Here is a 23,124-nt window from a genome sequence, read left to right as displayed (position 1 = left end):
TTAAAATAACCCACGTTTGAATTTGGGGATGTTACAGTTAGTCCATGAAAACACCAGTCTCTTCCTATAAATTTTTTATCTATAGAGATAATTGTAAAGAACCAAGGTTGGTCATTGCGAGATGCATATTTTAACATAAGTATTATTCATCAAACTCTTAGAATGAGATTGAAACACATAACTATGTTATACAATGATGTAAATCATATTATCAATATGACCAAGCATTATTGGACATATAGATCAATCTCCTCCTCGGTTTGCTCTAAACCATCCCATGAACGGAGAAAAACCCCTCTTTGATTTTGTTTTCTTGACCGAACAATCTCTCTGAAAATCCTTCTCTTTATTCTTCCTCTCCTCTTCTTCCCTGACGTTTGACATCACACGCGTCAGTAAAGGCGAGATTGCGAATGTGACGAGTCTCCTCTTCTCCAGCTCCTCCGTCGTTACAACCTCTTCTTCAACATCTTTAGACGTCTTTGTCGTGTGATGCTGTTCCACAAACTTGAGTTCCTCAATATCCGGATTGTCTAGGCGACTCGACAGTCTCGAGTCTCGACCTCGTCCTGCTGAGATGTTGTATCTCCTTCCTCCCATGTTCGAGTTCTTGTGCTAGAGTTTTAATTCTGTTGATGAGGATGGTGTTTAGTTGTAGGGTTCTTTTAAGAGTTTCTCTGGTCTGATCGAGCTCGAGTGTAAGAGACTGTAGTCTTGACAGAGGACTCGGCCCACTCGGAATTGATTATGTTTCCTTTGTCCGTATCTGAGGAAACAAAATCATGTGATGTAACAAGTAAAAAGCTATGAGGAATGTGTCAATTTTTTTTAATATCTTTTTGCTATTACATGTGATGAATAAATTTATTTATATTAACAGAATTGTTAATTGAATTGATTTGGTGGTAGAATTTTATAAAATGACCCCAAACTAAAGAGTGTATTTCGTCTAGCTTTACAGGAATGTATCAATTTATTCATTATATATCTTATTATATAAATCTTGGTTATCAAAGTTAGTAACTCACCAGATCGTGACACGTATTAGTTTAACGATTAGAGATCAAAATTAAAAACTTATCAGATCGTGACACGTGTCAATTTTAACGATTAAATATCAAAGTTAGTAACTCATCAGATCCTGACACATGTCAATTTTAACGATCAGAAATTATAGTTTTCAAGTTTGGTAAAATAAAGCATAAGATGATTGTAATCTTATTATATTAAAAAAACAACTAAGATAAATATACTATGTACCATCCATATCAAAGTTTCATTGTTACAAAGATTCTCAACCACTACATGGTAAAATAAATATACTATTTGCCATTCATATTTGGTCATATAATTATAATATATACCCTAACACATTAAATTTTCTGTCTTTGTTTGCACAAAAAAAAAATTATGTCTCTATGGTTAGCCAATTTCGGACATTGATTACTGCATTAAGATTTGTGAAGGCAGTCCTAGGAAAAATTTAATTATATTAAAAATCTTATTATATAAAGTTGGATTTTCAAATTAGCCATTAACATGATCATGACACGTGTCAAGTACACTGATGAGATGTTGACACGTGTCAAAAAATTATTATTTTACTAAACAGCTAATTAAGAAAATAACATTAAATCTAAATAAAATTTACATGTTTATATCTAAAAAAATTTCTAAATCAAAAAAGAAAATTAACAAAACTAATATATTTTCCATTGTATGTTACTTATATTATACGTGTTTTCTCAATAATATTTTGACATGTATAAACAAAAAAGTAATTCACTAAGCATGTATATTATTATTAATAAATAAATAGTGAATAACAAATTTAAAAAGAATAACATAAGTTATGTCAAAAGATTTTTTTTGAAACATAGTAGAACAGCTAATTAAGAAAATAACATTATATCTACATAATATTACATGTTTATATCGAAAGTTTTGATCTTTGATTTTTTTTTCTGATATAATTTTGCCGATCTATTGTGTGGGTCTTTGATTCGTGCCGGTTTTTCAATGCAAGCTATCAGATGCAATGAAATGAAATCGAAGTATATAATGCCCGCTAATTTAATAGAGGATGGAGACACTGATGGAGGTTCCAAAAGTGATTATACAGTTAGTAACATTATAAGTTTTGAAGATAAGTCGGTGGTTGATGTTTCTGGTCAAAATTTAGAGTTGTCTTTTCTGAATAATGTTGATGATTCTGGTCCTGAAACAAGAGCTGCTTGATCAAGTAATTGAGAAGCGATTTCAAATTTGGGAAGTTGGAACGGTATACCATTTTAAAATTGGTTTTAAACCGGATTTATGTGGGTTTCTATCGGATTAGGTTCGTAAACCGTTTAAACCAGGTATATGGAGAAATATATGAGAACTTTTGATTCGGTATAAATAAGTTGAGAATTTATGATTCGAGAATATTTGAGACGAGATCATAACTTTAAGTTGTTTTGGTACAATTGGATACTTCTGAAGAGTAAATAGGTCGTTGATCCTTAACATGATTATGACATTTGTCATGTTTTGTATTGTATATAAAGTTTCTATTTTGTATATCTGAATTATCTAAGACTTATATATACCATCCTGATAATAATTTTCAAATTTTTATTTTTATTATATTATATTAATTTTCTTTCAATTTCTCAACTTTTATTGGGATAGTCATAAAATCATTGTAATCAAGTAGATAATTTTGACCAGTTGTTCATCCAAAATATCTTTGGAGTACAAAAAACTTCATGGTTAAAGAAATTATGTCATAAAACAAATTTAGTAATTATAAGAACTATAATTATGCCAAAATGAAAGTAAAACAACATAAAATTTGTTTAATTTGTTTAGAAGACATTTTATAGGTGATAAAGAGCATACTTTAACAATAAAATAATTTTGGGTGTAAGAACATATTTTTAATGGTAAAGTATAGAGTAAAATTGTATGTGGTTACTTATTAGATGTTGCTTTGATGAATTTGTTGCATGTAAAATATTTTGTGAATAAGTTGTGAAACTTTTTTGAAATTTAACAATAATAAAATTTGTAATGATAAGTATTTGACAATAGTTTTAGTGGGATATAATTTAGCTTTAGATTATTTTAATAATTATTATAATATATTAAAAATATATAGATATAAATAAATGTATGAAAGTAGATACAAATATTCTCTAACTTAAATTATTTATATATTTACTTTAGGAAATAATATTTTTTTATATATTTTCAAAAAAAATGTTTAAGGTTAATGATTTATTTTCTTCAACAATTTTTAAACCCGCACATCGTGCGGGCGTTTATCTAGTACAAATATACAATGACGTATCAGTTGTGGATGTGTTACATATAAAAACACGCACATATATGAATATATAATTTTTCCTAATGAAAAAGCTTTATATATATATAATTTTATCTTTTGTTAAATTTACACACACATATACCTAAAATAAAAATGTGTATGTTAATAGAAAATTATATAGGTTAGAAATGTCATATTTATTCTCAACATATATACATATGTATTCCCAAAAGAAAAATGTTGAAAGTAGCAATATGTTTGTGATAAGGAACTTTGTTTACCTCTCTAATAAGCCTAGTTGCATAGATCTCTCCGGCTAAAACTTTTTCTCCGAACATGGCCACCGCTTGTTTCACCGACGGAAACGCTGCTCTCGTCTCTATCTCCGCCCGACCACTTCTCAAACCACTCCCTCTCTCCATTACTCTCCTTCCTTAGTTATTGTCGATTTTCCATGTATATAATAAATATACACAACCAAAATTTGGGAGAAGAGAATAATCCAATACAACTTATGGTTTGTTTTTTCTTTCAACTTTGATGATGTACATAATTTGTTTGTTATCATGTTTAGCCATATCAATTATGAAATTATATATATATTTTTAAAATGTATATATTAGGATATGTGTGTATATTCCTCTTAAGTACATACTTTTGTATGGATCAGCGATCTGCTTATTTAAATCATGGATATTTAAAAAACTGTCACCTATTGTGATCATCATAAGCATCTTCTATTATATTCAATATATTAAAAGTGACATTTTCAGTTTTGATTTGGACAATCTCCTTTTATTATTTTAAACTAAAAGAATAAGTGAATAACTACATCAAAATATGGCTCAACACATATATACAGATTTTGAGGATGAGGTTATTGTCGTTCATATGTAGTATTTTGTTTTTGTTTCGCATTTTTGCATATTTGGAGAGAACTTGAAGCAGATCCTTAGGGATCCTCATAAAGTCTCTTTGATTTTGCAAGAATTGCTATCAATTTTGTAGAATTTGAGATACATTAAGAGGGAAGTAGTCCCGATTAAGGTTCGTGATAAAACTCAATATTAAATTATATATATAGTTGATAGTTATACGTGCTGTACAGCACCAACAAAAGTTTGCGTAAACTTTACTCTAATTTGTTAGTTATAAATTAATTATAGAAGTTTTATTTAATTTATTCTATATATTTTATACTCCCTTTATATCATAAATGATGATTTTCTAGTATTTTTTCTTGTATCACAAAGAATGATTTTCTGTATACCTTTATCAATTAATGTTAAGAAATTGTAAATTTCAAGAACCATTAAATAAAAATTTAAAAGTTTGATGAAATACTATTGGTTAATAATTATAAAATATTTTATTATAAAGAAATAATATACTTATTGCTAAAGATTAAATGTTTTTCTTAATTCATGTAAAAATCCTAAAACATCATCTATTGTGATACAAAGGGATTAATATTTTACATTTAGTTTACTTAGTTTCATACTATGATTTTAATCCATCTTCGGTAGATGATACAATGTTCAAATCCGTAAATTATATAAATTTGGTAAAATTCAGAAAATAAATCAAAATCCGTATTGAAGCGGTCAGTTTAGAAATCTCGATTTAGCTTTTTGATTTATGATTTAGTTATATATATATTATATTGAATAAAATATAACAATTGTGATTTCTTATATTTTACTAAGAATTCACTGCAGTGCAGAAAAATATTTAATAAATTAGATATAATATTTTATATTTTGAAAATATAATCGATGTTGTATCTTAGTTTTAAAATATATATGTCATTATTAAATAATTTAGGAATGCATATATTTAATCTTAGTTATATAAATAAAATTAAGTTTTATAATTATTTTAAATATGATTAATCAAACTCTTAGAGCAACCACCTCAGGTTGCAATAACTTTGAGGATGCAGAGGAACAAGACCATAATTTGGAGAACTTGGAGGTACAAGCAATTGTTCCTTACCAACCACCTCAGGTTGCAGCAACTTTGAGGATGCAGAGGAGAAGGGAAAAAGAATAGGATTTGAGCTTGGAGGATCTGGAGGGACAAGACCATAATTTGGAGAACTTGGAGGTACAAGAAAAATAATTTGTTAGTTTTTTCTAAGATTTCTGAAACAATAAATGAAATCCGTTAAACAATTTTAATTAAATAATTTCAAAAAATATTATTTTATTATTTTATAAACCGACATAAATTTTGTTTTGTTAGTTATTAAACTAATTAAAATGTAATGACATTTTCCGTAATGTGCCACATGATAGTAGGGTTAAACTTCTAACAACATTGTTTAAATAAGTATATAGAGATATAATCCAATATATGTGCAAACAGTAATGGTCATAACAGCCAGCTTATTTAACACATTTAACTGTTTTGATTCTGGTTGTCGTTGAAATAATCTCAAATAGTGAGTTCTTTTACATGTTTATTTATCTTTGTGTATTGATTTCAAATATATAATTTACATATCAAAAGTATTATTCATAATTAGGTTAATTTAGTCATTTCACTTAAATTTATTGTAGTTTTTTCACACCCACAAAAATATGGTGTAGTTTTAAAAGTATGAAATTTCCTATTTAAAGAAAAAAAAATAAGAAAAAAAAATGTAGATCCTTCTAAAGAAATGGAAATAAGAAAGAAAAATATGTATATCCTTTATTACATATATAGACGTATAATATCCGAGTATAGCAAAATGAATCAATCGTTGATAATGGAATGAGTGAAATAAGAGAAAAAGAGATAGATAAATCCATTAACCAGATCTACACGAAATTGCTATCGTTATTTCTTCATTTCTAAATATTCATGTTATAAATTAAGTATCTTGTTCATAATATGCACTAAATCTATTTATAATATATATATATATATATATATATAATATTCTTATTCGTTGACCAAGTCTTAAATGTGAAACTTGATCTAGGGGTTGGTAAGAAAGAATCCGAGCATAGGAATGGTTGCATGTAATAAATAAATCTGATTCGGCTTTGGGTTACCAACTGTGGAGTTATTTTCTAATTTAATGTTTGGTTGAAAAAAAAAATCTAATTCGGCTTTGCTGAGATGGTTATACCGCGTAAAAGGTAAGTTGATTTTTAGTTAGCAAATGTGGTCTAATAGTTTGATTAGTAAAATAACTATATATATATATATATGTTGTTTCTATAACTTGTTTATAAATTATAATGAATTATCTGCCAAAAAATAATATCATCTATTATTTTTTTTAATTATCTGAAAATGGTATACTGTATTTTGGTTGTGTTTGGTGGTTCATGCTATTGATTATGTATGTCTTATATCTTGTATACAAAGTATATTTCAGGTATTTTTTTTTGCACATTTAATTTATTGTTATTCAGTATATCTTATATAATATAATAAAGTTTTTTTTCTCACTTTTAACATTGCGACATTTGGTACTTTGTGTCGATTATACATGTTCCTTTTAATTTTAGTTTAACCATAAGTTTAAAACAATTATATCAATCTTAATTCTAAAAAATCAATTATGTTTACACTTGACATGTATTTAAGTTATTTTGTGAAAATATTATATATTTACTATCACATACTATTATTGATACATCTACTTCACACATTTTTTCCTATTTTATTTATTTGTTTATTCTTTCATAACTAAAATTAAAAACTATCAGAGCCTACTTTGTAATAAAATTTTCTACCACATAAGCGATATATTTACTTCATACATTGTTCATACAATTTATTTGATTTGTCTTTTACCACTTAAAGTAAAAACATCACATTATATACTTAACAAATTGAAACGACCTCACCCGTTTTTTTTTTTAAATAATAAATAAATAATAATAGTAATAATAATAATAAGTAGACTACAACTAGTGGTCCCATACTCACTAGCCACCTAACCACAATCACAACCAACAGCGGAAATAACCAATATCAATATCCAATAATAAAAACAATATTATAACATAACAATATCTAATATTCAACCAACAGAAAACATAGAACCATCAACCTAGCAATGTTTCTAACGACCCAACTCTAGCAACCTAACAATGCCAGACAACAACCAATTGAGTCCCTAAAACATCCTCCTCTTCATTGCCTTGATTCCACGATCACAGTTTGCCTTTACCTGCACCACAAACACAAATTGCAATGCATGAGTATTTTATAAACACTCAGTAAGGCAATCCTCCCATCTACTGGGCTTTACACACAAGCAATAGAGACATCTATAACCATCAACCAACAATCAACAATAACAAACCAGGACTCTGCATCAACCGACACCAAGCATGCATCGACCGACACCAGTTGGGTTGCGTCCACCGACGCATGATATGCATCGACCGATGCAAGGTACACTTGCATCGACCGATACTCCCATTGCATCGACCGACGCATGCTCTACATAGCACAAAAACCCTAAGGTTTTACGCGTCGTCCTCGCACTTGCACTCACAACCACTAAATATGGACAAATTCTAACTCACATAAAACTTTCCATTTTTACAACTTTCCACTTTTGGAAACTTTCCACTCTTGGAAATTCCATTTCAGGAAACTTTCCTTTTCCAGTACCAGCTTCGCGGAACTTCATATCCCGAACACCACCTCATCTTGTTACTTAGTCGCACAACCAACCAACCCTAAGCGACCAAGTAAACAAGAGAGATGGGCTGGAATACTCCATTCCCGCTCCAGCTACGGACTACAACTAGGACCAGGCTAGACAAGTTCAAGTCGCGACCTGCTTCTCGAACCACTTCTTGAACCTTGCCTTCATCCTTGCCTCTGGCTCCCAAGTCTGCTCCTCAACACCATCACAGTCCCAAAGGACTCTCATCAAAGGAATCTTCTTCTTCCGAAGTTCCTTGATTCTCCTCTCGAGAACCCTCACTGGTCTCGCCTCCAAAGTCATGTTAGGCTGAAGATCCTCAGGAATCTTAGCTAACAACTGATCATCCTCACGGAGACACTTCCGCAACATCGAAATATGGAAAACCTTGTGGAACACACGCATAACCTCAGGCAACTCCAGCCTGTATGCAACCGGTCCCACCCGCTCAATCACTCTGAACGGACCCATATACCTCAGACTCAACTTAGTCTCAGTCAATGACCTGTTCGGACCCTGCAACATGGACATCTTGAGGTACACTCTGTCTCCTACCTGAAACTTAAGATCTCTCCTCCTCCTATCGGCATAACTCCTCTGACGATCCTGAGCTTCCTTCATGTTCAGCTTGAGAACCCAAATCTTTTCTGAGGTCTCTTGAACAAAATTTGCCCCGTAAATACTCCTCTCCCCCACCCAGTATAACGATGTACGACACGACCTCCCATACAAAGCCTCATAAAGAGTCATGCCAATACTCGCCTGGTAACTGTTGTTGTAAGCAAACTCTACCAAACTCAAGTGATCTGCCCAATGGCCACCCTAATCCAACACACACATCCTCAGCAAATCCTCCACCGTCTAGATCATCCTCTCCGACTGTCCATCTGTCTGGGGATGATAAGATGTAATCGTATGCACCTTAGTGCATGTATCTGCCTGAAACGCTCTCCATAACACTGAAGTGAACTTAGAATCCCTATCATACACAATGCTCGCTGGCACCCCATGAGACCTGACTATCTCCTTCACATACTTCTTAGCCAAGAGCGCTGCTCCATCAGTCTTCTTAATGGTCAGACAATGTGCCGAGTTAGTCAACCGGTCCACAATGACCCAAATAGCATCAAACGTCCTGGAAACTGGCAAACCCACCACGAAGTCCATAGTAAGCATATCCCACTTCTCCTCTGGAATGGGAAGACTCTTCAGTAACCCTCCTGGAACCTGATGCTCAGCCTTCACTAACTGACACACATCGCACCTCACGACCCAACTAGCTATATCCCTCTTCATCCCGACCTAGTTATAGTACCTCTTGAGGCCACGGTACATCTTAGTCGCTCCTGATGAATAGAAAACTTCCTCGCATGAGCCTCTCTCAGGATATCCTGCCTCAACTCCTCATCTTTGGGCACACAAATCTAGCCATGCACCAAGATAGTACCATTATTTGAGACCTGATACTCTGAATCCACATCCTTTGAGGTATTCACCAGCCCCAAATCCTTCTCATGTGCCAACCGCACTCTACTCATAAGATCTGCCCTATCAACTGCCTCCAAATCCAACGGCTCCTGAGACATTGCACACAACCTCAATGCACTGATCTCTCCTATCATAGACTCCATATCCTGCTCCTGAGCCGAAGCTACCCTCTTCCGATTCAGAGCGTCTGCAACCGAGTTAGCCTTACCAGGGTGATAAGCTATCTCCAAATCATAATCTGTCACAAGCTTCATCCACCGCCTCTGTCTCAAATTCAGCTCAGGCTGAGTGAATATATACTTCAGGCTCTTATGATCTGTAAATACGTGTACCTTTGCACCATAAAGATAAGATCTCCAAATCTTCAGGGCAAAAACAACAACAGCCATCTCCAAATCATGAGTAGGATAGTTTCCCTCATGCTTCCGCAACTGCCGCGAAGCATAGGCAATCACATTCCCATGCTGCATCAACACACACCCCAAACCAACTCTGGATGCATCAATATAAACCACATAGGGTTCTCCCTGCTCAGGCAAAGCCAACACTGGCGTAGTAGTCAACATCTCCTTCAGGCTTGCAAAGCCTTCTTCACACTCCTGTGACCAAACAAAAGGAACATCCTTCCCTGTCAACTTAGTCATAGGACGTGTTCTGCTCGCAAACCCCTGTAGTAACCTGCCAAACCAAGGAAACTCATGATCTCTGTGGCATTCTGCGGTCTAGGCCAAACTCGGATAACCTGAATCCTCTCCTGATCTACAGAAACCCCTCTGCAGACACAATGTGACCCAGAAAACTCATCTCACGCTGCCAGAAACTACACTTGCTCAACTTAGCATACAACTTCTGCTCCCGCAGCTTCTCCAGAACTGCCCTGAAATGCACTGCATGCTCCTCAGGACTCTTGGAATAAACTAGGATAACGTCGATGAAAATTATGACAGACACGTCCAGAAAAACTCTTGAAACACGTTGTTCATCAATCTCATAAACGCTGCTGACGCGTTAGTCAAACCCAAAAGGCATTACCACGAACTCATAAACCCCCAACCTCGTCCTTCTACTTGACGAACAACACCGACGCTCCCCACGGTGAAATGATAAGACGAATGAATCCCCTGCTCAACCAATCCTCTAGTTACTTCCTCAGCTCTACCAGACTAATAATCAAGTATGCCAACATCAACTCACCACCACCCGAATATCAACCCCTCTTGCCTGTCCAAGAGCCTCTAGTAACTTGTCTCTTAAGGAAACTTCCACAAGATAGCTTATTCCAAAAATAGTTTTTCCGCTTGGCAATTCTCCACAACAAATCATCAATACGAGCGTAATAAAACAAACAAGTACCGTACGTTTGCATATTCTGATTCACCGCATCAAATGCTTTGCAAGCCGCTAACTCAAACCACTTGACTTATTCCTTCCAACAAGCTTACCAAAACCTTGAATCTAGCAACCATGTCCATCTCCAAAGAACTTCATCCAACATCGTCGCCACGATTAGTTATCCTGCCACGAAGGCTTCTCGTGAACTTATGTATCTGGCAAACATGCCTTTCCCGGCTCATACTTGCTGCAACTCCCCTTCCTGGGACTCCAGCACCACCGGCCGCACAATCCTGGCGCAACAGCCACACATTCATGACCGCTCCGGTCATAAAACCCTGACACACTGGTCAACACATCCAAAACCCGAGATTAAACTCATTTAGTGTTTAGGGCGTAGAGTATAGTTTTTAGGGCGTAGGGTTTAGTGTTTAGTGTTTAGGATTTAGGGATTAATTTTTGATATAAAAATTAATTCAATTTTTGTGGTATCTTTTGAAAAAAAATATATTTTAGTGGTATTTTTGGGGAAAAATAACTAAATGTGGTATTTTTGGAAGAAAAAGAAACTCATTTTAGTGAGTATTTATGAGAATTACCATTTCTTATACTATATATATATACCAACGATTGAACGTATAAAACATGATTGCTAAATCAACAAAAGACTTTCAAATGGATAGATCACTCTAAGCCTATTTAATCCGTGAGTCTTACACTAAACAATCAGAGCAAGGCCAACTCTTCATATTATTGCATAATGCATCTTCCGAAGGTAGTGTGAATACCATTGTAACTATGATATACCAAACTTCTAATAGGCAATGTCAAACTTATAAGCCATGTGACCCTTTGTGAGACTGCAAAATAAAAAGACTATATTTAACGTAAAATTTGGCGATATGTGTAAATGAAATGCTAAATTAAAAACAGCAAATTTCTAACATAAGTAAGATGGTATAACTTATAACGGGAAATTGATTGGTCAAGGGGAAAAAGAGATAAGACAAGGAGAACTACTGTTTTCTCACCTATTTGTTCTGGTTATGGATATTTTGGCTAAATACCTTGATCGAGGGGTGCTTGAATCCAAATTCAGGCCTCATCCAAACTGTATAACCCCCTTAGTTACACATCTAAGCTTTGTAGATGATGTCCTGGTTTTCCTCGACTGCTTAGAGTCTTCTCTTGAAGGAATTTTAGAGATACTGGATGACTTCAAGAGAGGCTCGGGTTTGGGATTGAACAGACAAAAAATGGCTCTAATGATTGATGGAGGAGATGTTACTAGAAATAATCTTGTTGGCTGAGAGATCTGGGATATCACATGGATCTTGCCTCACTACAAAAAAAAGGGGTCATTGTGACGTTAGCCTGTTCGATATCTCGGCGTCCCTCTTATGGCTCAAAAAAATGAGAAAACAATACTATCAATCCCTCATTGACAAGATCAACTGTCGGTTTACTTCATGGACTGCAAGACATCTCTCATTCGCAGGGAGGTTACAGCTACTGAAATCTGTTATCTTCTCTACCATAAACTTTTGGGCCTCTATCTTTATCTTGCCGAATCAGTGTCTCTTGAAGATAGAAAAAATGTGCAATGTTTTTCTCTGGAAGAGGGCTCCAAACTCTGCTAGGGGAGTAAAAATTGCCTGGGATATTGTCTGTTCATCGAGAGAGAGTGGTGGTCTTGGTTTGAGAAGGTTAGCAGATTGGAACAAGGTCCTGGCTCTTAAACTTATTTGGTTACTATTCTCTGCAGCTGGTTCTCTTTGGGGTTCGTGGGTAAGACAACACTTGACTGGGAATCAGGATTTCTGGGAGTTAAATTCTACTTCCTCAGGCAGCTGGATTTGGAGAAAGCTATGTAAGCTTCGTCCACTCGCCAGACCCTTCATTGTTTGTGAAATTGGCTCAGGTCAATTAGCTAGTTTCTGGCATGCCAATTGGACTGGATTAGGCCTCCTTGTGGAGTTGGTTGGTCCGATGGGCCCTCAAACAGTTGGTTTAGTCCCTAGATACAGTGGTACGTGATGCAGTATGGGATAGAACGTGGTGGCTTGCTACAAGCAGAAGCAGGAACCCGTTCATCTGCCTGCTAAAAAGCATCATACCAAATGTCGAGCCTATTCTAGAGTGTCAGCATGATGATGTATATCTGTGGAAACCAGATAACAATGTTCCTTCCAACAAATTCTCTACCGCAAAGACTTGGCTAGCCCTGCACCCAAATACGAATCAGGTTCTGTGGCATAAAGCACTGTGGTTTAAAGATTGAATTCCTAAGCATGCTTTCATCTGCTGGGTGGTGGCTTGGAACATACTACACACAAGGGATAGATTGAGGAGATGGGGTCTCAATATCCCTTATGTATGTGTTTTATGCAATGATCAGGACGAATCTCGCGACCACTTGTTCTTTGAATGTAGCTTCAGTGCAACTGTTTGTAGCTTCTTCACTTCAAGGGCTTCCTTCACCCCGCCTACTCAATTTATGGACTATCTTGTTTGATTGACTAGAGCTTCACCAAATAGAAATATTTCTCTCATCATCAATCTAGCTTACCAAGCCTCAATCTACTTTATCTGGAAGGAGCGGAACCTTCGTATCCACACATGTAAAGTTAGACCACCTCATCTCCTCATAAAAAGATATCCAACTCGTCATTAGAGCTCGCCTAAATCCAATCTCAAGGGTTCAGTCTTCTCATAATCTGGGACTCCTTCTAAGTTTGGTTTGATCGTTTTCAGCCTGGCTAATTGGTCGCAATCTGTTGTTGACTCCTTCTAAGTTTTTCCCTGTACGTCTACTTCATCATTCGGCTTTGGTGCATGTAAGGAATGTCTTCCCTTTCTTTTGTTTTTGGGCCTGTGATCGGCTTGGGCCTTTGGCGTTGTAAAAAAAAATATGGTTTTCTCGTTGCACAAAAGCAAAAAGAAAGTAAGATGGTTCTAGTATTTTTGGTTTGTTTGTAACATTATCATCATAATCACAGATAATATATGTAATCCAATTACAAAAGATGATCAATTGATTTATGTTACTCATATGCGATTACAATGAAATAAACAATTTGAAGACCGTTAAAAAAATCAATTTGAAGAAAAAATCCACAACAACTATTTTCCTGCCCGCAGCACATGAATCATCCACGATATTAACTTTTTCCTACGTCACATTTTTTGGTTACGACAAAAAAACTCTATTTGCAAATATGGAAAAAAAACATTTGCATCAATAAATGTAAAAAACAAACATTCTCGAGAAAACAAATTTTATATTTAATATAAACAATTTATAAACTTTGAACCTTTGGGGTTTTCCATTATTTTAGCTGTTAATATTTTAAAGAATCCCATAACTTATGTAAAAAGGTTTAGAACTCGTTTTCATAAAGACTTGGGGGAAGGGGGTGTTAATTTTATTACTTTAGGTAAAAAAATATTCAGATGTGTAAAAAACTTATAATATTTACTTTTAATATTGGTGTTACATACGGAATATAACCTTTTAAGTCATAACATTATTTCTCTACTCACTAATTAGTGAACATATTTTTTCGTAGCGAATGAAAAACAATGTCTTTATTTTTTCGATTTTTGTTTTCATGTATTAAGGTATCTTTATTCTGATCATTTTAAAAGATTAATTCATATATATATATAGAAAAGAATTGATTTGGCCATTACCACAGTACAATTATTTTTTCAATAGTCCTGAGAGAATTCCAAGTTATGTGTGCTTGAGCCGGAATAGTTTTAGGATGGGTGACTTTCCGGGAAGTGATTGTCGGAACTATGTGAGTGAGGACAAAACACGGAGAAAGATCATGTGGTGATTTGTAGGGATGGTAACCAAGTCTTTAAAGCCTCCCGGACGTAGCAAACCAACCGTCAGATATGGACGGGTTCATGGGCCTAGTGAGAGAACGTGAGGTCCATTAAAGAAGGTGGATCCATATACTGGGATTGGACATGGGATACAAATGGTATCAAAGCCGAATCCAGACGAGTGTGGAGTCGAGTGTGCTCACACCATCGGGGGTGACGATCTTAGTGTGCAACGAAGACATTGCGATATGTTAGTGGAGATGAATTGTGACACCCCGGTTTGCAGAGAGGTTTAAAAGAATTTATTTGGCCACCTATATTACCAAAGTGCATTTATCTTTTCGGTCAAGGATCTTGAGACCTTTCGGGAAGTGATTGTCGGAACTGTGCAAATGAGGACAAAACATAAGGAAAGATCATGCAGTGATTTGTAAGAATGATAAATAAGTCTTTAAAGGTTTCCAGACGTTGCAAAACGATCATCAGATATAGATGAGCTCAAGAACCTAATAAAAAGATATGAGGCCTACTTTTAATGGTGGATCAATGGACTATGATTGAACAGAAGACCCACTAAAAAATGACGAACAATTACAACTACTCATCTTTCATTTATTGTATTTTGTGGACCCAAGATCAAAATTTAATTAAACCTATTTCCGTTTGACTTCAGATTTATTCTACTTTTCTCTTGCAAATACTGATCTCAGATTCAACCTGTCGAGGTACCGAATCAAAGTTACATTAACATTTTAATTCATTTATTCATTTCTTATGCCTAAGCTTACGTGATCAACCCCTCTTTATGTTATTATGTAGACCATGAGCCAAACCATTAAGAAGTATGAACCAAACCATTAAGTAGAATAAAGGAGTCTACATCAAGGAGATCTCAAATCGAATAGGCTTTTAATTTCTTCAAACAAAACTCTCAATTGCACATTTATCATCTTGACAAAATTGCCCACATTCATTTTGAACTCGGAGGAGAGAGAGAGAGAGAGAAAGAGAGAGAGAGGAGAGAGAGAGAGAGAGAGTGAGAATGAATCACGTTAACATATAATTGTTTGAATAAAAGTATTTGAACGTATGTTCCTTTCATATATATGGTCTAGATCACTGACATATGTAGTTATGTGTGTCTTAACGAGTTACTTACTTGTGATGTGTACATATACAAGTGGATATACATATGGAGTTTTTTTGTTCTGCGGATCCGAGAAGATCTTTAGATTCTTTTTGGAGATTCAGAGTACGTTGTTCCTATAAGAAGCAAAGATGTGAGGCTTGTGTAGCATCATGGTTTGTGATTCCCTTTATGTGAAACTTTTCCTAAAAGACTTGTTTAGATCAGTTTGGTCCATTTGCCATTTTTTAAAGTTGGCTACCATTTATAATGTGCCGAAATAGAAGTTTTATATCCGCTATGTGTTACGGTGAATATTAATCCAAAATTGTATTAGTGGACACTTTTTATATATATTTTTCTATAGCACCAAAATTTGTGGTATTTTTATATTATAAAATATTATATTTTTGCAAAAACTTTAGATTTGGAACGCTTTTTCAAAAAATATATATATCTTCGTCTGAAATTATATCTCATATATCCATATTATCTCCAAGTTGCAAGTTTAGATGCAAACATAAACCTAACATCATAACGATGGTACAACAACCAAAGAATTGAAGATTAGATATCACAAAGACGACACACGACAGGCTACATAAAGATCGCAAAGAATAATATGTACGTATAAACGGTAACGATAAAATCTCGCGTATAAATGTTTTTATCTATCAAGATAATTGTAAAGAACCAAGGTTGATCACTGCGAGATGCACATTTTAACATATTATTCATCAAACTCTTAGAACGATATTGATACACATTTACTATATGTTATACAAGTATATAACGATGTAAAATCAAATAATCAATATGACCAAGCATTATTGGATTTATATAGATCAATCTCGTCCTCGGTTTGCTCTAAACCATCCCATGAACGGAGCAAAACCCCTCTTTGATTTTGTCTTCTTGACCGAACAATCTCTCTCAAAATCATTCTCTTTATTCTTCTTCTCCTCTTCTTCCCTCACGCTTGACATCACACGCATCAGCAAAGGCGAGCTCGCGAATGTGACGAGTCTCCTCTTCTCGAGCTCCTCCGTCGTTACAACCTCTTCTTCAACATCTTTAGACGTCGTCTTCGTGTGATGCTGTTCCATGAACTTGAGTTCCTCACTCTCCGGATTGTCTAGGCGACTCGACCTCGTCCTGCTGAGTTGTTGTATCTCCTTCCTCCCATGTTCAAGTTCTTGTGTTAGAGATTTGACTCTGTTGGTGAGGATGGTGTTTAGTTGTAGCGTTCTTGTAAGAGTTTCTCTGGTCTGATCGAGCTCGAGTGTAAGAGATCGTAGTCTTGATAGAGGAGTCGGCCCACTCGGAATTGATTTTGTTTCCTTTGTCCGAATCTTACACCGTCAAATACATGTGATGTAAACAGTAAAAGCTATATTACAGGAATGTATCAATTTATTCATTATATATACAAATATACAATGACATATCAGTGGTGGACGTGTTACATATAAACACACGCACGTATATGAATATATAATTTTTCATAATGAAAAAGCTTTATAGATAGAATTTATCTTTTGTTAAATTTACACACACACACATACCTAAAAATAAAAAATGTGTGTGTTGTTAATATTTTATTTTATAGGTTAAAAATGTTATATATATTCTCAACATATATACACTATTATACATATTCCCAAAATAAAAATGTTGTAAGAGTAGCAATATGTTTATGATAAGGAACATTGTTTACCTCTCTAAGCCTAGTTGCATAGATCTCTCCGGCTAAAACTTTTTCTCCGAACATGGCCACCACTTCTTTCACCGACGCAAACGCTGCTCTCGTCTCTATCTCCGCCCGATCAATTCTCCAACCGGTCACTCTCTCCATCACTCTCCTTCCTTAATTATATTATACGTTCTACCTTCCCATCAACACACACAAATATTAATGAATACTTATGTTTTTCTTTTCTTTAGTATATATAGTACTAAACTAATTTAGAGGGTGTTAGATTCTTGGCGTTCACTACACTTGAAATTTTTGCTTAATTGAAATTATAATGATTGGTTTTGGTCTTGTCTAATATTAGTTAGCTAATTGTGACCATCTTTGATAACAACACCTCTCTCCTCTCTTAAAAGAAAAAAGCATTACGGGCCTCTGGAAACTTAGTTGAGCCTAATTTGTGAGCCCATTAAGGAAACCATCAAAACTGGGCGGTACTTACAATTACAAGTCGGCGATCTCACCTCTCTCGTAGAGTTCACAGAACTCAGCATTCAAAGAAAAAAGAGTCACTGAGAAACCACAAAAAAAAAAAAAAAAAAAAAAAAAATGAGAGGGAAATTAGCTTAGAGAAGCATCATCTTCATCTTCCATAGTCTTCGTCTTCAAATTCGACCTTGTTTCTCTTATGATTCTCGGGAAATCTCGAGAATCGTCTTTAGTTTAGTAGCTTTTGTAAAATAAAATAAAACCCTCGCTAATTTCAGCTTCTTTTGACCTAGTCTGGAACTTGTAAGAGATCGTCGCGTCTGTGATCGGTGGAAGAGCTCCGCCGTGTGTATTATTTCTCATTTTGTGGGTTTCGGGGCTCTCTTTTGGTTCAACCATGAGTCCAATTCAGAATTTCGAGCAACACTCCCGTCGTCTCGTGGACCCTGACCTACGTAATTCTCTCTTTATTTCACTCTCTCTCTACATATATAACTTAAAAAGCAGCTTCCTTCTGATTTTGGATTTTGAGATTTTCATTATTCTCGTATTAAAAGTTATTTAGTCTTGAATTGGAATTAGTTCTTTTGTTACAGTTGTTAGCTGCGAATGGAAAAAAAAAAAAATCTAATTTTTGTTTATTTCTTTCTGTGGGGAAATTTCATTTTTGTGTAGCTATACAAGCAAGGCTTGAGATGGTGGTGGAGGTCAGAGATAGTCTAGAGATAGCGCATACGGCTGAGTACTTGAATTTCTTAAAATGCTACTTCCCAGCATTCTCAGTTATTCTCCTACAGATTACGAAACCGCAGTTCATTGATAATCCGGAGCACAAACTGCGGAACATTGTGGTTGAGATCCTCAATCGTCTTCCCCACAGTGAGGTTCTTCGTCCCTTTGTTCAGGACCTCTTGAAGGTTTCTATGCAGGTGCTAACCACTGATAATGAAGAAAACGGGTTAATTTGCATTCGCATCATCTTTGACCTTCTTAGGAACTTTAGGCCAACACTAGAAAACGAGGTTCAACCCTTTTTAGACTTTGTCTGCAAGATCTATTCCATTTTCAGATTCACTGTCAGCCATTTTTTCGATAATGTTAAAATGGAAGATGTGAAGCCTATGGAGACGCCTACGACTTCTGATCAGTCCCTTACCCCTGCCGCACCTGTTGGGAATGGGCAGCTTAACCCCAGTACTCGGTCATTCAAGATCATCACAGAGAGCCCCCTTGTTGTTATGTTCCTTTTTCAGCTGTATAGCCGACTCGTTCAGACCAACATTCCTCATTTACTTCCGCTGATGGTTGCTGCTATATCTGTCCCTGGACCTGAGAATGTCCCTTCACATTTGAAGCCTCAGTTCATAGAGTTGAAGGGTGCACAGGTTAAGGTGAGTCAATGTTTCCTCGTAAGGAAGGAAATCAAAGCTTTCTACGTAGTTGGAAATATTTTTATATCAAGGCCTATACCGACTCATTGTTTCAGCTGAATTATATTGTTCATAACTGAGAGATGCCATGATGTATTAATTTTTTTTATCTTTTTTTTGTTTATTTGCAGACTGTTTCTTTTTTAACTTATTTGTTAAAAAGTTGTGCCGAATATATCCGACCGCATGAAGAAAGCATATGCAAAAGCATTGTAAATTTGCTTGTGACCTGTTCAGATTCTGCATCTATCAGAAAGGTAGAAAACCTTTTGTTCCCTTATATCGGTATGTTTTCTATGGTGACCCATTTAAGGGATTGCAGCTAAAGATTTATTTCCATTTCACGAAATGCAGGAACTCTTAGTTTCATTAAAGCATGTTCTTGGGACGGATTTCAAGAGAGGCTTATTTCCTCTTATTGACACTCTTTTAGATGAGAGGTATTAGGCTAACATCTAAAATTCGAAAATTTTAATATTTTTTTAGGGAGCTGTTTGGTTGAATCAAGGCACATCTTTAGTTCGTAATAATCTATCATGCAACAAATAATGACTTTTGTCAGGTATTCTTCTTTGTCTTCTGTGTTAGGGTTCTAGTTGGAACTGGGCGGGCATGTTTCGAGTCTTTGAGGCCTTTGGCTTACAGTCTACTCGCGGAAATCGTTCACCATGTTCGCGGAGATCTTTCTCTTGCTCAGGTCTTTACTGATGAAGAGCTTTTAATGTTAAACGTTGATTTTGACCGCCTGGATTCCAATATAAGTGAAAGCGCTTCATTATGATACACAACTATTTCTCTCTGTGTAGAATCTAACATATTGATCACTTCTCTTTGCACCATCAAGCTTTCTTTTTAAAACCTTTTTTTTTTCCTGCTTAGTGAATGTACTTCCTTTACACTCCTCTGATTAACTATAAATAACGTCACAGTTATCTCGGATCATCTACCTATTTTCAAGAAACATGCACGACTCTACCCTCTCTCTTAGCATCCATACAACATGTGCCCGGCTGATGCTGAATTTGGTAATTCTATATTCTTGACTGTGCTTGTCTTGTTTAATTCGATAAATTGCTTAAAATATGCGTACAAGTTTATTTATTTTCTGAATTAAGCTTCAATCAAAACTTGTGTTTGATACAGGTAGAACCAATCTTTGAGAAAGGTGTTGATCAGCAGTCAATGGATGAAGCACGGATTTTACTGGTATATATTCACTAGAGAGATCATTTTAGAATTTATTAGCTTCTCTGTCCATTAACGTAACTCATGGTACACCTGTATATAGGGACGTATCCTGGATGCCTTTGTGGGAAAATTCAGTACTTTCAAGCGTACTATTCCTCAGGTAATGCTGTTTGCTTTTCAAAAGCGACTGTTGTAATTAAGAGTTCAACTTCTTTTGGCTTGATTTTCTTTTATACACTGATGATTTATTGTTTTTAAAGTTTCAAAACCAAGTTATACTGCTTTTTAATTGGTCTCTACCCTTCTAGTGTTTGAGATTGGGAAAGATGTGCATCTATTATTGTGTTGATCACTTGATCTTCAGGGGCAAGTTTCAAGATGCCTTTGCTTTATTGTTATCTCTTTCCATTTCCAGATGTCTTTGAGAATATCTGTTAACAAGTATTCTTGCTTGATATGTCATTTCTTATGTTTTTATGTTACCTTTAAAGCAGGTGGTCATAGGTTAATAAAAAGGAATCTTGAAACTTTAGCTAATTATTTTCTTAAATTGGATATTTTACCTATTCTTGCTTTGCGATTCATGTAACCCGAATTATGTCATTTCTTATATTTTTATGTTACCGTTAAAGTAGGTGCTAATAGGTTAATAAAAAGGAATCTTGAACCTTCAGCTAATTCTCTTCTTAAGTTGGATATTTTACAAATTCTTGCTTTGTGATTCATAGCTTTTGGAGGAGGGTGAGGTGGGAAAGGATCGGGTCACTTTAAGGTCGAAGCTTGAACTTCCTGTCCAGGTAATTTGTCATCTCTTATACTGATCGCTCTTTTAGTGAGTAACACTAATTATCAGCCAATTTGGGATCGTCGTGCACATGATTATATTCAAACTCGAATGCTAATCATATTTTCTTACGCGGATTGTCCACTTTCGCTCCAAGTTGGAGTATAAGTGATATTATAATTTAAGTTGGATTTTTAGATTTTATACCAGGCTTTTTGTCTCTTCACAAAGCATTATGCGGTCTTATTGATCACTTCTTATATTTTCTTTGGGTCAACAAATGGATTATCTTTGAAGTTTGGATTAACTTCTTATATTTTCTTTGAAGTTTTAGTAATAGCTAGACCACATTGCTTGCAGGCGGTTTTGAATTTGCAGGTTCCTGTTGAACATTCAAAAGAAGTGAATGATTGTAAGAATCTGATCAAGACACTGGTCATGGGTACTGAATCTTAGCAGAATTATCTTTTTACATTGATCATGAGTCTAGACTGGACGATCAATATTTTTTCTCTTTCTGATTTGTTTTCAGGAATGAAAACAATAATATGGAGTATAACCCATGCACATTTGCCTCGACCTCAGGTTTGTGTTCAGTTGTCTCTTGTTTTTTTTTTGAATTTAATGTTAAATTATATTCAAAAGAAAAATACTTTGTTACAACTAGTGCATCTGTTTCAGAATAGTATTAAGCTGAAACTTAGACTTGAGAAAACCCCAAACTTTGAAAAAAAAACAGTTATAAAGAAGCTAAAGACGTGACTGTAACCAGAGCTGAAAAGCTGTTTGAAACCGGTGATCCCCCATTCGCCCAATTGCGAGGAGCTGATCTCGAACCTGTCTGTCCACCCAGTCAATTAAACGCGCAGCAGTTGTTGGCGACTCCCCATGCCTCCTCCCATTGCGTTCTCTCCAGACTGAATACACCGTGGCCTGGAGGACATAGCGAATGAGAAACCCTTCTGATCGAGGCAACTGAGCTTGAGAAATGTGAGCCATTAGAATAGACCAATCCGTTGAGAAAGCAGCCTTGAGTAGATTCTTCGCCAAACAGGACCACACATCCGAGACAAACGGACATGAGAAGAAGAGATGGTCACGCGTCTCTAAGCTCAAATTGCAGAAAGAGCACATTCCCGCAGCCCCACCATTCCACAGAATCATACGAGCACCAGTGGACAGACGGTCTTGGACGGCTAGCCACACACAGAAAGAAAACTTTGGTGTACAATGAGTGAACCAAACCCCCTTATGCCAGGCTACCGTACTCGCTGTGGTTCTAATATGGTTCCATGTATCCAATGTGGAAAACTTGGATCGAAAAACATCATTTTTACCCCGCCATAGAAATCTATCCTCCCCTAATGAGCGGACTTCCCTCAGTTGGTACATGAGCTGTTCAACCTCATTGAGCTGATCCCCCCGATGCCGTCTCCGACGACGGCGATCCCATGCTTCCGCTAATTTGCTGTGCCTAGATATTCCCAGGTCGATAATCCCACTCTCCCCCACTGCCTCCAAAAGAGATCCCATGTTCGACCAACTATCATACCAAAAAGAAACGGTCTTACCATTTCCCACTTCGACTTTGCAAAAACCTCGAGCCAGGCCCCTGTATTTAAGCAGCTTTTTCCATATCCACGAGCCAAGACTGGTGGTGTCCTTCACTGACCAAAAAGAAGCCTGCTTGAGTAGGTTTGAATGAACCCACTGAACCCACAAAGAGTTACCCCTCGAGACCACACGCCAGATTAACTTCAGATAACTCACCGTATTGACTTCACGTAGAGATC

At 35.6% G+C, this 23,124-nt stretch overlaps 3 protein-coding genes and 1 pseudogene across 4 annotated transcripts in view; 2 read left to right on the top strand and 2 right to left on the bottom strand.

Moving 5' to 3' along the window:
- Positions 1 to 243: 243 nt before the first annotated feature.
- Positions 244 to 3,749, bottom strand: LOC147921146 (WEB family protein At2g17940-like; annotated as a pseudogene).
- A 12,697-nt stretch (positions 3,750 to 16,446) lies between these two features.
- On the bottom strand, positions 16,447 to 17,769 carry LOC147921145 (WEB family protein At2g17940-like). 2 transcript variants are annotated; one of them, XM_087500489.1, is made up of 2 exons: positions 17,465 to 17,769; positions 16,447 to 17,099 (listed from the first exon to the last, which is right to left on the bottom strand). In XM_087500489.1, exons 1-2 carry the CDS (start codon positions 17,600 to 17,602, stop codon positions 16,593 to 16,595), a joined length of 645 nt encoding a protein of 214 aa, XP_087356615.1. In that variant the 5' UTR covers positions 17,603 to 17,769; the 3' UTR covers positions 16,447 to 16,592. The 2 variants fall into 2 exon arrangements, with proteins under 2 accessions (XP_087356615.1, XP_087356616.1); XM_087500490.1 differs by having other exon boundaries at positions 16,447 to 17,087; positions 17,465 to 17,738.
- Positions 17,770 to 17,950: 181 nt separating this feature from the next.
- LOC147921144 (uncharacterized) lies at positions 17,951 to 22,893 on the top strand. The gene is made up of 11 exons (XM_087501708.1): positions 17,951 to 18,384; positions 18,605 to 19,320; positions 19,491 to 19,616; positions 19,714 to 19,799; positions 19,948 to 20,056; positions 20,289 to 20,384; positions 20,503 to 20,565; positions 20,648 to 20,707; positions 21,276 to 21,344; positions 21,692 to 21,773; positions 21,864 to 22,893. The coding sequence occupies exons 1-11, from the start codon at positions 18,327 to 18,329 to the stop codon at positions 22,091 to 22,093; spliced, it is 1,695 nt and encodes a 564-aa protein (XP_087357834.1). The 5' UTR covers positions 17,951 to 18,326; the 3' UTR covers positions 22,094 to 22,893.
- Positions 22,863 to 23,124, top strand: part of LOC147921143 (uncharacterized) — an 18,883-nt gene continuing 18,621 nt past the window's right edge. The window contains 1 exon segment of the mRNA XM_087501375.1: positions 22,863 to 22,945. Within this exon segment, the coding sequence (XP_087357501.1) occupies positions 22,863 to 22,945 (83 nt within the window).

This window comes from Camelina sativa, chromosome 19 (assembly GCF_030686135.1).
Source record: "Camelina sativa cultivar CO46 ecotype springtype chromosome 19, ASM3068613v1".
Lineage (NCBI taxonomy): Eukaryota > Viridiplantae > Streptophyta > Magnoliopsida > Brassicales > Brassicaceae > Camelina > Camelina sativa.
Note: the sequence above shows the minus strand (reverse complement) of the source record. Positions and strands in the feature narration are given on the sequence as shown.